The sequence below is a fragment of the Protopterus annectens genome, chromosome 6.part0 (genome assembly GCF_019279795.1).
Source record: "Protopterus annectens isolate FY-2018-M chromosome 6.part0, PAN1.0, whole genome shotgun sequence".
NCBI classification, from domain to species: domain Eukaryota; kingdom Metazoa; phylum Chordata; order Ceratodontiformes; family Protopteridae; genus Protopterus; species Protopterus annectens.
Window position 1 is genome coordinate 299,912,605 of NC_056737.1, and position 24,005 is coordinate 299,936,609.

General features: G+C 42.0%; 2 protein-coding genes across 3 annotated transcripts in view; one reads left to right on the forward strand and one right to left on the reverse strand.

The window, feature by feature from the left end:
• Window positions 1-21,137, forward strand: part of SNW1 (SNW domain containing 1) — a 1,165,034-nt gene extending 1,143,897 nt beyond the window's left edge. For both annotated transcript variants that reach the window (XM_044074050.1, XM_044074049.1), the window contains exon 14: window positions 20,531-21,137. In XM_044074050.1, the coding sequence (XP_043929985.1) occupies window positions 20,531-20,723 (193 nt within the window). In that variant the 3' untranslated portion in view covers window positions 20,724-21,137. The remainder of the gene's footprint in view (window positions 1-20,530) is intronic.
• LOC122804273 (SRA stem-loop interacting RNA binding protein) overlaps window positions 21,077-24,005 on the reverse strand; it is a 310,845-nt gene continuing 307,916 nt past the window's right edge. Inside the window, exon 4 of the mRNA XM_044074051.1 lies at window positions 21,077-21,233. Within this exon, the coding sequence (XP_043929986.1) occupies window positions 21,156-21,233 (78 nt within the window). The 3' untranslated portion in view covers window positions 21,077-21,155. The remainder of the gene's footprint in view (window positions 21,234-24,005) is intronic.

Consider the following 24,005-nt stretch of genomic DNA (forward strand, 5'->3'; position numbering starts at 1 on the left):
TATCCTCCGAAAAAAAGGAAGCCAATCTGGTGGTCCCCTGCCATAAACAAACTGTACAACAGAAGGAAGAAACTGTTGCAAAAGAGAATAAAATCCCATGAGTGGAGGAGCTCCCTGGTCATCCTCAGTAAGAAGCTGTGATCCTTGATAAAATCCTGCAAAACTAGTTACGAAAACAAAATCGCCACTGATTCTAAAGACAACCACAAAGCATTCTATAGCTATCCAAAAAAGAACTAAACGAGGCTCACCACAGCAATAAGAAGAAAACCAACGATTTAATAAAGACACAAGCTGCAGTAAAGGAGTAAGCGCTTTCACGTTACAGGAACGCTTCTTCAGACTTAAAATACTGCTATCCTAACTTCCTTTATGTATTACAATCAATCCAATTAACTACAACTTGATTAAATCATTAATTAATTCATCAGATAAAATTCATCAGAATATTTAAAGCAACAGCTTCATTACTAGCTTTATACATATATTAAACACACATTATATAAATAAAGTAAAAACTCATATTTTCTTTAATATACAATATTATATATATATAAATTGATGTAAATATAAAATATATAAATAAAAATATATATATATATAAAAAATATATATATTTTCATAATATTATAAACTATAAACATGTGCATGTATTAAAACCTAATAAAATATGCATGTTGATGAACTGTAAACTTGTACATATATTAAAAACTAATAAAATATATTAATATAATATCATATGAAATTAATGTGTACAGGGACGTGCTGCTAAAAATGGTTTAAGGGAGACCTTTTCATTTAAACCATGTCCCCTATGACTCTGCAACCTTATAATCCATCTATTTTCACGTTCTTCAGTGAAATTCCTTATATTCCCTAATCTATTTGTCTCTCTTATCAATTCAATAACATTAAAATTAAACCTATGTACTCTCCCATTATCTATTGTGTGTCGTGCTAAAGCGTTATGTTCATCACTCTTACTAATAGCATATAAATGTTCCCTAATACGCTCCTTCAAGCTCCTATTAGTCTTACCTACGTAAAAACATGTACAAATTTGGCACACAGCTAAGTATACTAGATTCCTGGATTTACAGTCAGCATAAAAGTCAAATTTGTACTCACGTCCTGTATCAGGATGTATAAAGGACTTATTTCCTGATAAATATATGCAGTAGTTACAACTTCTACATGGAAGTGTACCCTGTCTATTTGTCTCCAAGTCCTTTCTATTGTCCCTATTTTCATAACACAATAACCTTTTTAAAGATTTCATATTTTTATATGAGAAACTAGGTTTACTACCCACTATTTGGGTTATTCTTTCATCAGTAGTCAATATACCCTAGTTCTTCTCTATAACATTTTTAATTCTATTGTTCATATTAGAATATTGGATGGTCACCCTATGTCTATTATCATTCCTATCATTCTTCACCTTATTCTCACTATTCCTATATAAATAAGGTTTACCTTTACCTCTTCTTGTTGTTTCATTAACTTCATAGACAGCATTGGCTTCATAATTACTATACCCCCTCACTAAAAAATCATTCCTCAACATATCCTGTTTCTTATTATAGTTATAACTATCTGTCGTGAGACGTGACACTCGTAAAGACTGTCCTTTCACAATATTACTATATAGATGTTGAGGATGCATACTGCTCCTATGTAGCATATTATTCCTCCAACATTTTTTCCTATAAATCTCAGTATGAACTTCATTATCTGTCTTCATTACTTTTACATCTAAAAATTCTATTGTCTCATGGGAAAATTTCTGTTCAAACTTAAAAAAATCAGTTGTCCCATTAATATACCTAATGAACTCATTGAGTTCTATTTCAGTACCCCCCCCCATATGAAAAACACATAATCTACAAAACGTTTATAGAACTTTATATGTTTACTGAAATTCACATGAGATAGAACAAAAGTACTCTCCCAATAAGCCAACACTAGGTTGGCATAGGAATTGGCGCATGGGGTTCCCATCGCTACACCTTTTATCTGTAAATAGTAGGTATTGCAATATGAAAACACATTATTTTCTAACACCAATTCAAGTAGGGATAGAACTTTGATAATTGTTCCCCTTGCTACTCCTTTTCTTGTTAAGTATAATCTCAAATAATCCATCCCTATATCATTAGGAATGGATGTAAAAAGTGAGACAACATCCAAAGTGACTAGTAACTCACTATCTCTCTCATTGTTATTCATGATATGTGTACCATAACTTTCTAGAAAATCCTGTGTATCTTTTAATATGGAATAGGACGAAGTTGTTTCTCAATGAATATTGATGCTGGTTCCATCAACCACCCATCACCCGATAATATCGGTCTTAGAGGTGGGTTTACACTAGCCTTGTGTATTTTAGGTAGGCCCCGTATCACAGGGACAAGTGGATGCTCTACTAGTAAATATTTATATAAATCATCATCAGTCGTACTACATAATAGCATGTCATACAATTCAAAGTGTACATTCTTAATCAAGTTATTAAGCATTGCTTTATTCAATATGCTATAGGTTCCATCATCACTCAACATATTAACCATACTGTTTGCATAAGCTTCAGTATCTAAAATTACTATCGCACCACCCTTATCAGCCTGCCTAATAATTATTTTATCATTCTGGTTTATTCTCCACTTTATATATTTCAAATAAATCACGCTCACACACTTTCTCAAAAGTCTCTAAAACAGGATGTACCTGTGGAACAAAAACAGAAGGTTTTGAAAAAACACTCCTTTTTCCCCCTCTCATTATTACCAAATAACAGTTTCAGACCAACATTGCGTATAAACATCTTTAGATCTAATATTATATCAGTAATGTCCGAGGATTTGGATGGTATAAAAGAGAGACCATGGCTTAGCAAAGATCTCTCAACTTCTGTCAAACAATGTTTAGATAAATTGACTATTAAGTTAGGGTAACTAGTCTCAGTATCTTTCTTTGAAATTCGTACCTGTCCTCCGTTGACTTCCTTTTGGCTGGACGTTCCCGTGGCGTCCAATTCGCCTCTGGAAACTGCCGAATAGGCAACGGAAAAGAAGGAAAGGAATTCTCCTTCTCGGTGAAGATGTCCAATGTGTCTAGACCACGAGCAGGTTCAATATGACAGTCCTTCCTTCTCGCCCCATTCAGAACATCAACGCACGCACTCGTAGTTGAAGGACACTCTCCTAATATAGTAGTCCCATTCACATGCAAACCTGCTACTCCTGCGACTCCCATAGACAAAACTCCTATCGAAGATGTAACTCCCATTGATGTAACTTCCGTCGAAGGTACTGCTTCCATTGTAGGCGGGACATCCATCATGTGCGGGACCTCTAGTGATGTCACTGATGACAACGGAGCAGCTGGTGAGGAACGGACAGTATATTCATTGTTCCTGATGATATTATGTTCGTTGTTCCTGACGATACTAAAGTTCTTAACATGGGAAACATGGGGTGCATTCACATCTGATACTGATATCCTACCATTCTCTCTCGGCCAAGAAAAGACGTGCCCCCCATGAAAATCCCGTAGATCGCGTTCAAGTTTTTTCTTCTTGTCAGACAGCTGTTTCTGATCTAGGGCTGTAAACTTCAATAGCGTATCAGAAATGAAAGACTGCTTGTCTTCCACATTAATTCTCTCTGTTAAATCACTTTCTGCTGTCATAATGTCCTGAAGTAAATTAGTTTCTATTTCTTGATATTGCTCAATCAACAATCTCATGTAACTGTTACTGGTATCTATATTTAGCTTCTGCCACTTGCTTAACAGATTAGGATATGTGGTGCCAAAAGTCGGCATCTTTAGCACCCTCAGACCCCTAGGTATTACCTTAAAAGATATGCAAGCCTCCATATGTAGCCTTTGCCATTGAGTAATACGTAGTTTCTGGAGTGTGTTTTCAATTCTCCTAGTTAGTTGCAACACTTCTATATTTCTCTGTGTTTTTACAGACTTCCTTCCATCATTACACAACTCATCAGTCGTGTACTTAAGGAGCGGATTATCAGCCATTGCTGCTGCTCCCCACACCGTATTCATACTACCATTTCCATTTCCATTGTATATCTTGGAGCCATTCTCGGTTCCTTCCGCCATGTTCCCAAGCCGTCAAGAAAAAAACAAAGCAAAAATCAATATCTCTCAGACAAGACAGCTCACGGATAAAGAGCCTCAATAGAGCAGAGCATATGTATCCAAAAAAGAACTAAACGAGGCTCACCACAGCAATAAGAAGAAAACCAACGATTTAATAAAGACACAAACTGCAGTAAAGGAGTAAGCGCTTTCACGTTACAGGAACGCTTCTTCAGACTTAAAAATACTGCTATCCTAGCTTCCTTTATATATTACAATCAATCCAATTAACTACAACTTGATTAAATCATTAATTAATTCATCAGAATATTTAAAGCAACAGCGTCATTACTAGCTTTATACATATATTAAACACACATTTATATAAATAAAGTAAAAACTCATATTTTCTTTAATATACAATATTATATATATAAACTGATGTAAATATAAAATATATAAAAAAAGTATATATATAAATAAAAATATATATATAAAAAATATATATATTTTCATAATATTATAAACTATAAACATGTGCATGTATTAAAACCTAATAAAATATGCATGTTGATGAACTGTAAACTTGTACATATATTAAAAACTAATAAAATATATTAATATAATATCATATGAAATTAATGTGTACAGGGACGTGCTGCTAAAAATGGTTTAAGGGAGACCTTTTCATTTAAACCATGTCCCCTATGACTCTGCAACCTTATAATCCATCTATTTTCACGTTTTTCAGTGAAATTCCTTATTTTCCCTAATCTATTTATCTCTCTTATCAGTTCAATAACATTAAAATTAAACCTATGTACTCTCCCATTATCATTCTATAGCTATGTCAAGAGTCTCAATAGCAACACTCAGATCCGCTCTGAGTTACAGCACAATGGCACTAAATATACAAACCCAACTGATACTGCCAACATCCTGGCAGATAGGTTCAGTGCTAACTTTACCCCCCTCTCTCCCCCTAAAGAGCCCATCTCTATACCGGAAGAATGCAAAGTTCCTGTAATCACGGCTGCACAGGTAAAACCCACACTCTCCAAAGCCAAGAACACAGCATCCATGGGACCAGACAACATCCCAGGTTGCGTTCTACACGAACTACAGAACGAACTGGCACCCCGCCTAGGTACTATGTTCAATCATGGCCTCACCTCAGGCTTTGTGCCTGCTGAATGGTGCACAGCGATGGTTATCCCACTCCACAAGGGGGGGAGCCACCACGGACCCCGGGAACTACCGCCCCATTAGCCTGATGAGCCTGGTCTGCAAGGCCATGGAACGTATCATCATGGAACTTATAAACAAAGACATTGGTAATCTCCAAACTCTGGACCCCACCCAGTTCGGGTTTGTAAAAGGCAGAGCATGTCTCCTAAACCTGATAGACTTCTTTGAAGCAATCACCAAAGCCGTAGACAAGGGTAAGGTGATTCACACAGCCCATCTAGATCTTGCCAAGGGTTTTGACACCATCCCAGACTCTGGAATTATAGATAAACTCACTAAACTAGGTATAAATCCCTATGTCACAAGATGGGTTGCCAACTGGCTCACTGACAGAACCCACACTGTGAAAGTAGCAGACTCCAAATCCGACTTCAGACCAGTGACAAGTTGAGTACCACAGGGTTCAGTCCTGGGTCCTCACCAAACACAGAAGGTATTTGGCTATCTAAGTTCACAGATGACTGCAAACTAGGAGCCATAATCGAAACTCCTAATGATGTGGACATCCTACAAAAGGGCCTCACTGAGACAGATAAAGCCATGAACTCAAGCTCAATGCCAAAAAGTGCATGGTTATCCCCTTTGGTAAAAACTCTGTACCCATGAATTACAACATAGGCGGTAGTATACTTAACACCGAAAGTGTGATAAGAGACCTTGGGACACAGGTGGACAGTAGTCTCTCCTTTGATAATCACATCGCCACAGTAGTCAGGAAATCCTTCTCCGTGGCACACCTCATCACAAAAGGTTTCTCATCCAGAAAAAAAGAGGTCATTGTTCCCCTCTACTCATCACTCATTAGACCCATTATAGAGTACAACGCTCCTTTTGGTATGTAGCTCACAAGACCTCTACAACTGGAAAGGCCGCAGAAATACCTCACAAAGAGGATTACCGGCCTCAAATGCAGTAAAACAAAAATATTTACAGAGAAGTTAAAAAAAGAAGCAAAAACTGTCAAGATGGTTACTTGTAGTAGAAACAGAAGGGGAACAGATGGTTTGAGGAAGATCTTTCAGTGTTGGCACTTTCGTAGACATAATAAAATGATGATGAAGCCATCTTTAGTTGGAGTAAGAGAACACAGTAGTGACTGGATGAGTAAGATTGAAAAGTAGACGTTACAGACGTGGGAAATTCAGTTAATCCCCCTTTTTAAATAGCTTTATTAAATCTACACTTAAGACATAAGCACACAGACAATAAAGAGCAAGGCATATTAACACTTTTCATTTTCATGTGTTATACATGTTTTCTTTTTTTTTTTTTTTAAACAAGTTATCATTCAGTTCAACATTACATAAATTGCTCAAGAGTTGTCTTCGTTACTTCTCCCCTTGAACATTATCCTGCATGTATCGTTTCCATCAATTCCATTTATTTCTATGTAATTCTCCCCATCTCTTTTCTAAACATCCTACCTCCACAGTTCCTTTATTTCCTTTACAGTACTCAAAACTTAAATTAGTTTGTTCAGATTTTGATTTCCATTTTCTAGTTATTGTTTTTTGGCGCCAACAGCATTAAATTTAGCAAGGCCTTACATACATTTAATACTGTTATCATACCCGGTGATTGTTTTTGTCACTTGTTTGGACATAGTGATTGCTGTGTAATAAAAGTGTCACTGTGTTTGCTTCTTTAGTTTGTCCCTGTAAAAGGAATTTTGGTCAAGTGGGTTTATTCAGATCAGTAAAGCAAAATAAACTGAAATTAAGGATACGAGTCTTCATTAGTAAAGTTTACCCATTTATTTTTAGGTGTCCTTCAGATGTGGTACACCACGTAATGCTTTCCAGTGCGTACCAATTAGCTACAGGAAGTCTACATATCACTTGAGTGGCCTAATGGTTAAGGTGATTGCCTTACAAACACAGGGGCAGGGTTTGAATCTCAAGGGATAATTGGTTAGGCTTAAAATGGCTCGCAAGGGCAGTTAGCCTAGTACTAACCTATGAACCTATAAAAGATGCCCTATGCAGACAGTCTCAAAAAAACTCCAGCTTTACTCAGTCGCATATTGCCTACGCAGAGGTGATCTCTGCCTAACATACAAAGCTATGTCAAACCCAGAGCTGTTGGACATGCTTCACTTAAACAAAATCCCAATCCCTCCGAGCTACATGCTCTAGTGACCTAAACCTTGTCACCACAATAAACAGAACATGCCAGAGGGATAGATTCCTGTCCCAGAGACTTCCCATACTCTGGAATAAACTACCTATCTATATCAAACAAAGCTCCTCATTAGCACTCTTCAAGAAAAATCTTGATGATTGGATGGGAAATAGGAAATTCACCCCAGGGATCACCTCTGTGGCTCTGCTCGACAGTGGCACAGGAAAATAATTTTCTTGGGTGGCAAAAGCCAGGGTACCTTTTTGGCTGGGCTTGTATAGGCCCCTGGGCCAATAGCCTAGTACCTACCTATGAACCTCTCTCTGATTCCTAAGTTCCAGCGGAATTATCCAATTAAAGCTGCCTGTATTTACGGACAGCCTTACTTTCCTGTCAAAAGTAAGGAAGGGTTCTAGGTGGGTTCCTCCTGCTAAGTCTTCTCAGACTTGTATTTCTCAGAAACCTTCTTTTCAGGAGAAGCCAGGTTCCATTGGACTATTTGCGTCCTCTTTTCTTGAGTATGTCCCTTTATCCCTTCATCTTTCTATATCCCGTCCCACTTGGTAAAGGGTCAGTTAAGACTCTTGAGTTCTGTCTTTCATCGATCAGGGATACTTCATGGTAGGGAAATCCCTTCCTCCTTTTCTGGGCATCCCTTAACCTCCACAGGAACAGATTCCTTTCTTCCCAGAACTGCTTTAGGGCCTTTTGGCCCAAGGCACCATTCAGCTGTGTCGCCATTCCACGAGGGGAAAGGGTTTTACTCCAGAATGTTTTTGGTTCCCAGGAAGGCACCAGGAGACCCATTCTGGACTTTTCTCAGTTCAACACCTTTCTGAAGTTCCTTTCCTTCTGAATTTTATCCCTTCCGACTCGGTTTCCTCAGGCTTTTCTGGTCTCCCTGGATGGCAAGGATCCTTATCTTCACATCCCTACTCATCCCCCTTTCAGGAAGTTTTGCATTTTCAGTTCTCTATTTGGCCTTTCTTCTGCTTCTGTGATTGATTTTTGCAGGATGAAATGGGTTCAAATCTTTCCTTATTTGGATGACCTACTCAATCAGGCTTCTGTCCCCAAGATCTTGCTTCAGCACCTCCACTACACTGTTTCTTACAAAGGCAGGGAATTAGAATATATTTCCAGAAATTGGTCCTAGTTCCATCTTAGGGTCATGTGTTTCTCTGTTGCAGGCTCCAGACCATTCCTATGGTGGCTTCCCTGCCTCAATCCCTTCTTCCTCTGGTTTTTATTACAGGCAGGGAACTTCTGAGGGTGCTAGGATTCATGGCCTCCACCATTCCTATGCTTCTCTAAACAGACTTCATATGAGAAAACTGCAGTGGTTCCTAAAGTCAGTATGGCTCCAACATGGTCATCCACTAGACTAGTCCCTGTTCTTCCATGCATGAAGCTCGATCTGCAGTGGTGGATTCATCAGCTGCCTCTCCACTTGGTAGTTTATTTTCAGCACCCAGTCCCCTCGGACTTTTCTTGGATGCCCCAGACATGGGGTGGGGAGCTTCTTTTGGTTTCCTTAAGGTCCAAGGTCTCTGTCCTCCTCATCATCAGAGACCTGACAATGTGAAGGAGATGAGCTCTCCTAGTCGGCCTTCAGACCTTTCATTCCCTCTTCTTTCCAGGGCCTCTCAAAATCTTCAGACAATACCACAGTAATGTGGTATATGAACAAGCAGGGGGGAGTAAAGTCCTATCTATCTTTGCAGACTAGCTGTTAAAGTCTGGGATTTAGTTGTCCAGTATCAGGCAACTTTTCAGGTTGTGGACATTCCTTCACAGCAAAATATAGTGGCAGACTGAGCAGGTCCAAAACTCAGGCTCCTGAATGGATGCTTCACACACATGTGTTTTCTGGACATTGCCCATCAGTGGGGTACTCTCAGGTAGATCTTTTTGTCTCCCCTTTGACCAGGCAGTTTCCTGTTTTTTTTTTTTTTTTTTTTTTTTTTTTTTTTTGCACCAGAGTCCCAAGTCCTCTAGTGTGGAAGGTGGACACTTTTCTTGAAGAGGTTTATGCCTCCTTCCCTTTCCTCTTATTCCAAGGGTTTGCTCAAGACAGAGCAAGACTCACCAAAATCTTGTTGGTGATTCCTTTTCAGCCCAGTTAGTATTGGCCCCCTTCTTCTGCAGCTGCCAGGGCCAGCCATGACAGGACAACATACATCCTCACAAGGTGGACCTACTCCTACAAGCCAAGAGGTCTCTGATCCATCGCTGTCTTCTCTTCAACTGACATAGGGTTTTGACCCTTTTTCGGCACCTTTTTTTCTGTGGGCATGCTTAGGGTTCTGCAGGAGGCCAGGAAATCCTGTGCGTCCATTTGGAAGAGGTCTTCTGTTTGGTGCCTTGCTCATAAATCAGGATTCACTTTCAGTGAAGATCCCTCTGGTTCTATTTTATTTGTGTGAATTAGCATGTTCTGTTAAAGCTCACCTCTCAGCTGTTTCTGCTCGTCTGCCATTAACTCCTCTTTTGGCCTCTAGGTTTGAGGTCAGGCAAATTCTTAAATGGATCCTTCACATCAGGCCTATTCCACCTACATGGTACCTTAATTTTGTACTTGAAAAATTGACACGGGCTCCTTTTGAGCTTGCAGCCTCTGCTTCCATACAGAATTGTACATGGAAGACTGTTCTTCTTTTGGCCCTTACTTCAGTTAATAGGGTTTCTGAACTCCAGGCTCTTATGGCTGTTCCGCCTTTTTTTGGTTTTTCGTAAGGACAGGGTGTCTCTTCGTAATAATCCTTTTACTCACAAGGTGGTTAGCAAATATTAATTTGCCCTCCTTTTTACATTATCCACAGCATGCTAATGAGAACATTCTTCACACATTGGATTTGCTTATTTAGATGAAACTACCGCCATTCGTAAGTCCGAGCAGCTTTCTATTTCCTTTCATCCCAGATCTCTAGGCTTGGCTGTTTCTAAATAAACCATATCCTCATGGATCTCTTAAGGCCATTTATTTTTGTTACTCTTTCATGGAAAAAGCCTTTCTGCCTCTGTAAAGGCTCATTCTACTACAGCTGCTGCTTCTTCTCATGCTTTTTTTCAAAGGACTGGATTCCAATTCCATCCTTGAGGCTGCTACTTGGATCTCTGTCCATACCTTCACTACGCATTAAAAACTGGATGTTGGTTCCAGAGCTATTCTGCATGGGGTTCCTGATGGCTTGTCTGGGACTTCCTCCTCCTTTTGCACTTTTCCATTGCACTTTTCCATTGGTAAAGAGTACTGCAACAGTGATATGGAAAGACACAGTACAGTTGTGTAAAATCTTATAACAGTAGATGTCCTTCTTCATTGTTGGAGCATTCGCTCCCTCCCTCCACCCCCTTCTGATCGGTTCTTTTTCTTCTTCTGCTAGATTAACATTTTCCTCCTACTTCCTTGGACTGTTGTTCCTCGTAAAGCTTTTCAGTTCTGATGTATGCACATCCGTATGTCACATTTATGTCCTATGCGGGGAGCATGTGTGTGACGTTTGATGTGTATAAAATCATAATGTTTTGGTATACTGGCTGGACACTGGACTACCCTTGGCAGGGAATCCCACCAGTAAAGAATATTGCAACAGTGAAGGGAAGGACATCTACTGTTAAGTCTACTTTCCTCCTTCCCAGGTGGGGAAGAGGTTTTAATCAAGGATGTTAAGTGCAAAAAAAAAAAAATGCTTGGGGATGATTAGTTCTAGATATTTCTTCTCTAAACATGTTAGCGACAGTGCCCAAATTCAAAACAATGTCCCTACACAAACTTTTGCCTGCTCTTCCTTTTTTAAGTTTCCTAATAACACTAGACCTAAGATGCTTATCACACCCCTATTCATCCAGACTTTAGGTATTTAAGGTTTTTGTATATCTGGATCACATTGTCATTTCTGTCTTACCCTTTGGACTATGCACTGCACCAAAAGGGCTCACAAAGTGGCTGGCTCGAATTATAGCTCACTGCAGGTTATGGGGTATCCCATTTTCCATATTTAGACAACTTGCTTATGTTTGCAGAGTCTCTTTCAGAATGTCAGGAGTCTCTCTCTTGGGTGAGAGATCTCTTGCACAAGCTGGATTCCAAGAGAACATTGAAAAGTTTTTCTTGCCTCCTTCAAACAGGATTGTGTTCCTGGTATGTAAGCTAGACACCTTGGTTTAAGGAACTTTTATTCCACAGGGGGAAGTTATGTACTCACCATAACGTTCCATCTGAGTTGTTGCTTTTATTTGTCTTCAATCTGTGGGACCAAGGTCCGACTCGGCCGCATAGTCCAGCCTCGGGTTCAATCTCTTCCCCTACCCATAAAATTCCCATCTCTCTCCTCCCCTCAGATCAAGTTTGTTGCAGAACAGCAGCACCCCAATCTAGACCGTATGCCTATAAACCTGGCATTACCACAAAGCTTTTCAAGAAAGAAACTAGCCAGAGTAGAGGGGCTATGCATCTTCCATCTGGTCTACTACACAGCCCACACAAAGCAGGGGGAAGGAAGGAGGAAGGGATGGTTGAAGATAAATGAAAAGCAACAACTCCGATGGAACATTTTGGTGCGTACATAACTTTATCTGAAGTTGTTTTCATTTGGTCTTCAACCTGTGGGACACAGTCCCCAACTACCAGTGAACCCTGGGAGTTCCTCATGGAAGGATGTTCCAGAGCATGGGTGAGCTAAAGAATGCCATGCCCCTGGAAAGAAGGTCCAGTTTATAATGGGAGATATATGTGTGATGTCGCCCAGTTAGCTACAGAGCAGATATCATCTAAAGAAACTCTGGACCAAAAGACCACAGAAGTAGCAACCGACGTGGTGGAATGCACCCGGACATGCCCTGGTGGGGACGACCCTTTGGCTCGATAATCCATCGAGCAATAGTAAACTTTGAGACAGGCTTTCCCAAGAAGGGTTTAGAAAAGGAAACAAAAAGTTGATCAGACTTATGAAGGGATTTTTTTTTCCATGCAAATAGAAACATAGCTGCCTGTGAACATCAAGCAAGTGCAATTTGTACTCTCCTTTATTCTGGAAATTTGGAAAGAAAACTGGGAGTCTGATGACATGTGTTAATATTGCACTCTGATGCCAGTTTCAGAAGGAATGATGGATTTGTCTGCAGGGATACCATGTCTTTATCAAATACCATATAAGGGGGGGCTTGACAGTGCTTGGATCTCTGAAACTCTCTTGGTTGAGGTAATTGCAACCAAAAGGGCAGTCTTCCAAGACAGGAACTACAATTCAACCATAGCCACTGGTTCGAAAGGGGGAGAAACCAGAGCGTGCACCACCAAGGTGAATTCCCAAGGAAGCATTGGGTCCTTAACTGGAGGCCTAAGGAGAAAGGTACCTTTCAAAAAGGCCTACAAAGCTTGGACAAAGCCAAAGAAGCTGAATCCTTGCCTATGTGAAAATTAGAGATCGCTGCCAATTGTACCTTTACTGTAGAAAAACTAGCACCATGATTAAAACTATCCACCAGAAACTCCAAAATGACCGGAACTGGCTTAGTAAAAGGATTCAGATTATGCTGAGAAGCCCAAATTAAGAAATGCTTCCACTTACTTGAGCAATCCTTCCTTGTAGAAGATTTGTGAGTCGCTAAGACAGCCCAGGAGTCCTAACTGTCAAGGGAACTGAAGCAGCCAAACCGTGAGAGTCAGGCTAAGAATGGGTGAGGAATCCCTCAGGGGTGTGTAATCAGATCCGGAACTGGATCTAGTGTCCAAGGAGGGCACACTGCATGAGACTACACAGAGGGGAACCAAACTTGGCGATACCAGAAAGGGGCAATGGGGATCACTGAGCCCCACAGCTGTTGAAATTCCTGAATGAACTTGGATAGCAGAGGGTAGGCATATAGTAGACCGGAGGACCAAGCATAAACTAGAGCATCTGTGGGGGTGCTCCCCCCAGATGGGGGTTCAGAGGGAATACTCGCTGAACTTCGCGTTCGAAGGAGAGGTGAAGAGATCACAGCAAGGCTGAACCCACATCAGAAAGATCTGTTCCACTACTGAAGGATTCAGAAACCATTCGTAAGGCATCGGAATAGATCTGTTGAGCCTGTCTGCTAGTATGTTGGACCTCCCCAGAATGTGGGTTGCCACCAGAAAATGGCCAGAAGAAAATTGCCCACTCCCACAATCTCATGGTTTCATGACAAAGGAGGTAAGATTTGGTCCCCCCTGTTTATTGATGTACCAGACTACTGACACTGTCCATCTGGATGGCAGTAGTCCCTTGAGGAAGATAGGTATGTAGAGCTTGCAACACCAAAAGCACTGCCCTCATCTCCAGGTTAATGATGTGCAGATGGGTCTTCCAGGGAACACCACATGCCTTGAACTCTCCTTCCCATACAATGCCACCCCCACCCACTCAAGCAGGGAGGTGTCTGTGGTTGCAGGGAAGGGAAGAATGAATGGACGACCCAGAAAAACGGGGGGATTGAAGCCACCAAAGAAGAGAATCCTTGCAAACCCGAGATAATCCAACCCAATGTGATAAGGTAAGGTCTAGCAAGGACCACTGCACTGCCAGAGTCCATTGGAGGACCCTCATATGAAGGTGCCGTTGGAATGAGAGTGATTGTGGCTGCCATGGACCCCAATGCCTGAAGAACTGAAACTGCTGGGGGATGTTTGTCTTGAAAGATGCAAGAGACATGATGGCAGAAAGATAACAGTCTGTCTGGAGCTAGAGACACCTTGTCTTGGATAGTGTCTGTCCAAGCCCCATTGAGGTCAAGAACCTGTACTGGTGCCAATTGGGACTTGCTGAGGTTTATGGTTATGCCCAGATAGTGAGCGGTCTTGAGAAGATCCCTGGCTTGACACAGTCATTGCTTGGAGGGAGCAGAAAGGAGCCAATAGTCTAGGTAGGGGAAGACCCTGCTGCCACAGGTGAGCCACCACTACCATCATCACTATGGTGAACACCCTGGGGGCAGTGGTGAGCCTAAGGGGGGGGAGCGGTCTGACCTGCAAATGACTGGCTCCTAAATGGAAACGGAGGAACCTCAGAGAGTGCCTGTTCATCTTGATGTGATGGTATGCATTCTGGAGATCCACCACTGAGCACATCTAGTCATTTATCTGCAGGAAGGGCAGAATGGATTGAAGGGTGACCATCCGGAATTTCATCTTGGCAACTGACATGTTTAAGGTTGAAAGATCCAGGATGGGTCTTAAGTCCAGCCTTTTCTTTGGCACTAAAAAGAACCTGGAATAGTTGCCTGATCCAGATTGGTCTGGGGGGACGGGCTGGATGACGTGCTTTTTGAGCAGCCTGAAAATTTCTACAGCTGCCTGCTCCTGTTGCACGGGTGGGACATGCGAGATGTGTTTGGGAGGGACTCTGGGTTGAAGAAAGGGGATAGAGTATCCACTGGATATTACCTGGAAAACCCAATGACAGTCTATGACAGACTCCCAGGCTGTTGGGTGCCGAGAAAGACATCCCTCAACTGCCTCCTCCGTGGGTCTGTCCAGGAAAGAATCCTGAGACCCTTGGTTCCTCAGGCCCCTCTGCCATGAGGGTTGCATCTGTCATATCCCCCTCTGCCTCTGGAGGAAGGAGAGTCCTGAGCATTGTGGAAAGATCCCTGAGATTTCTGGAACCATATCTTCTTCACCCCATGCTGATTCCTATAGAACGATCATGCGGGGTTGAGAAGCGAATCCCGACAGCAAACAATGTCTTCCAGTCTTTCTTGCTATGGACTAAAGTGTCTTGAATAGTCTTGCCAAAAAGAGTGGAACCGTCATAGGGGCATTCGTAAATGACACCTTGAAGGGCTCTGAGAAAGCACAAAGCCAGAGCCAAGCGTGATGCTTGATGGTTATACCTGTTCCAACAGCCCTAGAGGCACCTTCTGTAGCGTGCGATAGGAGCCTCATGGAAGTATTTGATATTAAAGTAAGGGTGGCCATACAGGAGGAGAACGCCCTTTTCTTCTCTGCTGACATCGACCATGGGGCAGACTCAGCAACTGACCTCTTTTTACCAGGTCCCAGTCTGATAACGTGTGTCATGTAGTTCAGCGCACACAGTGCAGAGGTAAATGAAGCATAACCTACTTCCCGAAACGGTCCCTAGTCCGCAACTCTTGGTCCAGAGGAAGGAGCTTAGAGCTCTCCTGAGTGGGCTCTTTTTTGGTGGCCACTGCAGCCAACATGGCATTGACCGGGGATCTCTTTGACCAATGTTGCCTATCCAATGGACCGCTGAGTATTTTGTCCAGGTGCTCTGGGATAGGCTCAACCGTATCAGGTTCCTTCCATGCCCTGGATGAAATTAAATCCACAAGGGGATCCACGGGAGGTGACACCCTGGAGGTAGAGGGTCCTGTGCCAAACGCCTCCAGGAACACACTCATCTGGGTTGGGCTTTTGGGTAGGCCACCCTCCTCGTTGGCGCAAGATTTCCATGATGTGTCCAAAGGAGAAATCATCTTAGGGTGATCGGGATGAACCCTCCCCTTCCTCCAGTCTGTGTCTTCCGTGAGGGACTCTGGTGGGAGTCCAAGTGCCTCCTCTTACATGCGTGTGTCAGAGGGAGCTCCTCTGGGGGGATTTCTGGGGAGGACTCTGAAACCTTGGGGAGTTCCCGGGGGAACCTCCTGGTGCATAGTTGATGACAGGTTGTCCCAGAGGGGGGCCAGATGGCAGACTCTGGCCCAGAAAGAAACGCAGCCAGAATGGACTCAGAGGATCACAGTGTCAAGCGGCTCTAAGATGCCGAGAGGACCCTCTCCACCACATCGAAAGAGGGTGAATGAATCCCTAAGGCAGGGAGCAGAACCGGATCTGCTGCCCTCTGTGCCGAGAGGGAGGGGGGCTGGTGCCAAGCCTCCAGTTGCAGAGACTACGATTGGAAGGGCCAACTCCGAAAACCTAGAAGTAGACGCCATCCCCTTGGATCAGACGCCAAGGCTATGGCTCCGAGAGTCTGTCAGCTCTGAAAACGTCAGAGCAGAACCATTCAGGCCAATGGTCTGTGTCTAGGTACCAGGAACCACAGGCACGACCCCTCAACACCGGGAAACCTCAGACCCGATGACTCAGAAGTCGGATTGGAGAAGAAGCAGTGGGAAGAAAAATGGACTGCATGCTCCCCAGTCCCGGAGGGGGAAGGAGCAGGCAATATCCCATCTGAATCTGGGTCTGAATAAACCTCCCATCATCCTGTCCACCTCTGCTTCAGACAGGCTGCAGGAGGACCAGATGAAAGAAGCTGCCAACCCGGGCCTGGAGTGGTGCCGAGGGGAGGCAGACAGGGGGGGAATAAGCCTGGGAAATCTCCTGCTCCGGAGAAAAGCAGGGAGACAGGAGTTGAGGAGAGTCCCAGGTCGGATCCGGATGAGGCTTGGCCAGGAGCTCGACCACAGAAGAGCAGCCGTGAACACTTCCTAGGCCTGTCCCATTCCTTAGTAGGTGTCTTTTCCCCATCCCTGAACTTCTTAGTGGGAGTTTGTCCCAGAAGCCAGGGCAGAGGAAGAAGTAGAAGCTTCGGACGGGAGGACGCCCTTCAGAATTGTGTTCCTCCTGTCATTCAAGGAGCAGGGATTGAAACTTTAGGTGCTCTACACCCAGACCCAGCAGCGCACAGAGTGTGGCCGTCAGAAGGGGGAAGCTTATGGCCACACTCTGTATGTTTCGTAAAGCCTGGCTTAGGAGGTTTGGCACACCAGAGAAACCCAAGAGGTGGGAAAGAGAAAGCGAGAGGTTTTTTTTTTGGCTTGCTTTAAAGAAACCGACATGAAGTGCACATGAATAGGGTAGGGAAAGATGATAGTAAAGGCATGAAAGGAAGAAAAAAGACAGAAAAATATTAATCAAAAGATCTAATCTTACTTTAAAGGAAGCTTGCAGCTGTAACCACGCTGCTGTCTCTCATGAGCGGCAAACGAGATCTGGGGGAGGGGGGAGACATGGGACATTATGGGTAGGGGAGGAGCTTGGATCTGATGCTGGAGTATGCGGCTGAGTCAGAACAATGCCGGTTCCTGATCCCACAGGCTGAAGACCAAATGAAAACAATTTCAGATCAGATCTTTATCTAGATCTATTTCTAAGGTTTTCCACTCTGAATTCAATCACTGCAAAGGAATATCTCAGGACGTTGGGTTTCATGGCATGTATGACTCTCTTGATATGCCTGGCAAGACTCCATATGAGAAAGATACAGTGGTATCTGAAATCTCTTTGGTGTCGGCATCAACACCTTTTATCTTTTCCAGTCTCTGTGATGGGGTTTCTTCAGAAAAGAAAGCTTCTGGTGAAGACAAACATATATCCTTAAAACCAGGTCTCCCCTTCTCCAACCCTGCTGCAAAGCAGTTAATCACCACAGATGCTTCAAACTTTGTTTGGGGAGCAGTTATGGAGTGATAAAAATGTAGGGGGTGTGACACCAAGGTCAAATGCAAGTACATACATATTGAGGTGCTTTCCCTGATCAAAGCACTCAGTTGTCTGAACCATCTTTGGCCCATAGCATAGTCATGTAGTACATCAACAAGCAAGGGGGAACCAGGACTTACTCCCTATGCAGACTAGCCATGTTAATTTTGGATACTGACGCATAGCACAATTTCACTCTGGAAGCATCTCGTATGCTGTCATAGCAAAACTGTGTGGCAGACAGGCTGAGCAGGATCAGGACAGACCCTCAGAAATGGAAACTAGATCAGGGTCTTCCAAGATTTTAACCATCTGTGGGGAGTGCCTCAAGTAGACCTCTCTGAACAATCAAATGGGAAAATTCTGTTCCAGGACTTCCATGTATGAAGGCCTGGAAGACGGATGCCTTTTCTTTGGACAGGAATGTTCCTGTACACTGTTCCACCCTTTCCGGTAATATCCAGGGTACTTTTGAAGAGTCAGAAGGAAATGGACAGGGGCAGTTACCACAAGATTCCTCACAGAATGAATCTACTCGTATAAGAACAGGGGCATTTGATACATCCTGACATCAGTCATCTTCAGTTAACTGCCTGGATGATAGGGTCTTAATTCCTTTAAGGCACTTGTTTCTAAGGATTTGCAGCAAGTAGTTATGGAGGAAAGATAGCCCGCTATTACAAAATCATATATTAACAAATGGAAAACATTTTCTAATTGGTGTCAGCACCCATTCAGAGATAGCTGTTGTGTGGTCTAACACTGTGCGAGTTACTATCCTATGGCCTTTTATTCCTTGCTTGATTTGAACCAGCTAATCTGGCTGACTTGAGGTTCTCAACATAGAAGACAGGTTTACCGATTGTTGTGACCTCTGCAAGAGGGGTATCTTAGTTGCAAGCTTTTATGGTGAATCAACACTCTCTCATTTTTCCAAAGGGACAGCGTTTCTTTAAGCATAAAAGAAGGATCAGTTCTCAGAAGTAGTATCAGTTTACTTTAAGCCAAACTATCCATCTCTCCTTTTTTCCTGAACCTAAAAATTAGGGAAAAAGGATACTCCACACCTTTATGCCCACAGACAGCTCTGGTACTATCCTGACAGAACTAAAGCTTATAGACCTTCAGATCAATTGTTCATTTTTTTGTGAAGGTAAGAAAGGGACAACCCGTGTCAAAACAGCCAATTTCCAAATGCCTGTCTAAGCTATTCCTTTTGTTAAACCCACCATGCCAAATCTATTCCAGGCGGGGTCAAGGGCCATTATACCACAGTCTTGGCTTCATCTATGGCTTTTGGAAAAGAGTTTGATTCTAGAGGCTGCTACATGGTCTCTGTACATTGTTTTACAAAGATTATAAGCGTGATTCCTTCTGTAGGTCTAAGTCAGGTTTTGCTAGGACAGTTCTCCAGGGACACTTGGACCCTTGTCATTCCTCCTCCCAAACACAGTTAACTGTAGTAATCTATCCATCTAGCTAAGGCTACTGCAGAAGTGATCAACATGAAGAATGTAGTACAGTTGTGCAAGTTGAACTTAACCATAACAGTAGATGTTTGAATGATAACTTTTTTATGTGTTGTGTTGCTGTCATTTTTTTGTTATTCCTAGCATTGTCCTTTTTAGGGCTCAGCCTCCCTGTCTCTGCCAGCCTGAAAGCTGTAAAGGGCTTTGCAACCAAACATATCTTTTAGTCAGCTCATCTTTAACTGCTTGACAGTTTGGGAGCATGGAAGGCTCCCTGAAACTTTGGAAGTTGGCTGGCTGTTAAATCTTTGGCAGGATATAACTCATATATAGCTAAGATTACTGCAGCAGTGATAATTCGAACATTTACTGTTATGGTAAGTTCAACTTGCACAGCTGTACTATCATTTAAGAAAATCATTCTTTAAGACTGTTAGATAATTCACATGTCGGAACACTTTTTCAGCTGATTTCCAAGTAATCTGTCCTATGTTGTGACTTTTTGCTCCAGGGACCTATATGTTTATCTGTATCCTATCTTCAACCTTCAAGCTTTAGTCAGAGACAGCCAATAAAGTGTTAGCATGACGGACATGCTGGCAGCTTACAATGCCTTTGAGGAGTGCTTTGGGGACAGGTATCCAAGATAATTCATTGGGTCTGCTTGACTAAAAGTACTACCTAATCCCTCCCCCCAACTTTGCATAAGCTTTTTTTCCAACACACATCTTATTTAGGATTTTTGAACTTGGCAGATTCTCCAAGTAGTTTGTGTTTTGTCACTTACTTCACTGCAGTATGCTATAAAATGCCCAGTCAGCTGAACTAACTGAATACCCATTTTTCCCCATTACATTAGTTTGTCGGCATATTTTGTGTGTTCAGGTTTGGCTTCTTCAAGATAAACTTGTCGTAAAACAGTATAATTTCCAGTACTTTGTATTTCAAGAATGTAAATGCTTTTTCTGTAACACTGCTGCTGTGTGTTGATGAATGTACGAGGATTAAATCAGAGAACAGATGACCTTTCTACTTGATGTCAACTTGTGTAATTTTTTTTTCAGAACCGTTTTCAAATTAAAACCAAATTCATATTCAATTAAGCAATTTATGAACTTGGGTAATTCTTTCTGAATGCAAGTGGAGCCTACTAATTTTTTTTTTTGTGTGTGTGTAGATTTGTTCCAGATAAAGAGTTCTCTGGATCTGATCGCAGGCAGCGCAGAGAAGGACCTGTTCAGTTTGAGGAGGATCCTTTTGGTCTGGACAAGTTCTTGGAGGAAGCCAAGCAGCATGGTGGCTCCAAACGGCCCTCTGACAGTGGCCGTTCCAAGGAACATGAGCATGATAAAAAACGAAGAAAAGAGTGAATGGATTTTAGTTTAACAAAGATAGTTACATTTCTGTAAAATAGCCAGAATCGAACAGAAGCCCACCTACTGTCATAATGTGGATTCTGGAAGTTATGTTTTATCAACTTAACTGTTTGTATTTTGCTGTCTTAAATGCAGTCCAATAGAAATAAAAAGCTGAAGGTTCCTTGGCCAAGGTATGCCATGGACACTTGTCCCCAAGCAATTTCACAGTGCAGTGCACTTTGGCATCCTTCAGTCTAATATTCGGAGGCAGCCACTATGGCCATGCCAGTAGTCCTTTTCCTTTAGTTACTAAGAACCATGTTTGTGGAATCCTGTTTATATATTATACATCAAGACACCATAAATATGAAGATAACTTTTTATTTGCTATTGTACATACACATTAAACATCAGAAATAGCTGTCACTCTGTAGCAACGTGTGGTTATAAACCAGAGTCGTTGATGTCTCTTGAATTAAGTCTTTGTCCAGTCAGTGCTCTTCTGTTTCTCTGAATCTGAAGCTTAAAAGAAAAGGGAAAAAATGTAAGAAATTAAGTAATGGGTACAACCCCTCCAGCAAGATGGCATACTCTAATTTAAACAAGGTTAGCTATGAAAATGTGTGACTGTGCCTTTGTTTTTATCATTAACTAGGGCTGACAAATTGTACACACAGCATGATACTTTCTTTGGAATCTACAATAATTGATTTTTAACACCATTTTGTCCTATGCTTCATGTAAAACCTCTTCCGATTATATTTGACAGATTTGTGCAAACCTCCATCCTTGCTCTCACAGTTTCCTTATGGTTCACATAGTTCCAGGTTATGCCATCTTCATGTACACTATCCAAAATAAATACAGTACTGCACTAATTTAATTGCTTTGTTTGACTTTGGCAGGACTGGCACATTACTCTACTATACTTTATGTGCACTAGTAAAAGAGGTCATTATCATGGCACTGTACTAGCAAAAATTCAACTGAGAAAGTTAATAAAAAAAAAAAAAACTTGACAAGACATGTCAGTAAAAATGTCAAAAGAAAAAAAAGTGAATGTCTGGGATGGGAAGGAGGTAATAGGAAGAAGCAGTGTACAGATAAGTAGAAAAATGCAAATTAATAGCCAAAGTGCATCTACCACTGAAGAAAAAAAAAAAAACAATGGTGTATGTCTTGTAAACGGGAATACAAAAGCAAGTAATCTGGGTAAAAGGCATTTCACCTTTTTTTTTAAATTTTACCTGCACTGGGATCCCCCAATTTCCAACACTGCTGTTTGTTTTTCTGCACTTGCTCTTTTGTTCCCTTCAGTGAGGGCATTCATGGGTCCATTTTTCTGTGACAGACAAGCATATTTTACCCCCCCCCCCAAATTACAGATATCAGTGAGGATAAAAGTGGTTGCCATTTTAAGTCACTATTATACTGGACTTGGCACAATAGGTACGTTTTGTAGTACCTTCCCACTTAAAGTATGTCTTGCATCAGCTGTTAACTTCAGCCCTTTCACCTGCAGGACCCATCATTTCAGAATCAAGCCTCTTTAGGCAACTGGTTTCACTGATTTTCGTTAGTTGAGCCCCTTGGCAGTGAGTGAATACCTGGGCACACCAGTTTTTCATTTTAGACCCGTTTTTTTTTTTTACTTCATACCTGTGGTGCAAATGTATGTGCTGGCGATATCCACTATAAAAGGAAGTTTGCACGTACAATCATCAGAACCAAAATGCCCCAGTAGGAACACCAGAGCAAAGGACAGATAATCTGCCATCCAAGGATATAGGAGGAAGGAAGAAGGGACAGAATACTGCAACACAGAAGAGAAGGACAGATATGGTTATGGTAAGATTTTACACAACTGTTTTATGTCCTTCTATTCATTGTTGCAGTATTCTTTATATATGGAAGAATACCAAAGCTTAGTAAGTACCCTGGGAGGAGGAAGGAACAGAGGAGCTTTCTACAAAGCCATGGAGAGTGGCTCTAGCAAACCCTGCCCTAGATCTAGAAATACTATCCAACTTGTAACGTTTGGTGAAAGCTTGAACAGAAGACCAAGTAGCAGCCTCTGAGATGGTGTTGGTATCTGTATCCAAGCCTTTAAAGAATGCACCTGAGGAAGCCACAGACCTAGTAGAGTGAGCCTTAAAAGGAGCAAGAAGAGTCATACCATGGAACTCATAACAAAACAAAATTGCCTTAGAAATCCAAGAAGAAATTTAGAGACATTCAAACCCAGAGCCCTGGGATAAAAAGAAAGAAATAGCTGATCAGACTTTGATAGCCTTAGTCTTATCCGAATAAAATCTGAGTTGTCTGTGCACATCCAAGGTGTGCAAAATCCTCTCAATGGAGGCTTGAGGAGAAGGAAAGAAAGTGGACAATTGAATCGCTTGATGAAGAGGCAACTCATTCACCACCTTGGGCAAAAAGGAGGGATTACTACACAGACAAGACCCCATTGTTTCTAAACAAGAAAAGGTGGATTAGCCATTAAAGGTGGAAGCTTAAAAACCCTCCTAGCAGAGGTTAAAGCTAACAGAACTGTTTTTCAGGTACAAAACTTTAAGGAAGCTGAGACTGCAAGTTCAAAAGGGGCTACAGTAAGCTTCTCTAAGACCATTCAAACCCCAAGGAGGTAGAACTGGTTTCCTGAGTGGCTTAATATGAAGGACACCTTTAAGAAAAAGTTTTACTTCCAATCTGGAAGCCAAAAGTGGAGATAATTGCTGACAAATGAACTTTCACTGAAGAAAAAGCCAAACCTCTCAAGTAACTCACACAAGAAAGTACTGGATCATCTATACTGAAAATAGATCCAGATCTCGAAAAAGATACTACATTGAAAATCTCTTCCATTTGGGTAAGTAAAATTTTCTAGTACTGGGTTTCCTGGCCTCCTGCAGAACCCAAAGCATGTTCTCTGAGAAAAGGCGTCTGAAAGGAATCAAAAGTTTAACACCTTGTCACCCATGGGCAAAGTCAGTTGTAAAGTTCACAGATGTGGATAAAGTAGAGATCTTTTGTGCTGTGCAGGTGAATGAATCCATTCTGTGAGGTAACTTGTGATGATTGCCCTTGAGTAAATGCAGAAGAGGGAACCAATGCTGTCTTGGCCAAAAGGGAGTAGTCAGCAAGATTTCTGATTTGTCCTGCTGAATTTTGAGCTGGACCTTTTGAGTTAGATGAAAGGGGGAATGCACAGAGAAACATCCCCTTGCCTGAGAAAAATAGGGCATCCACCTTCCAAGCCAGATGATGTGGAACTCTGGCACAAAATAGATTCCT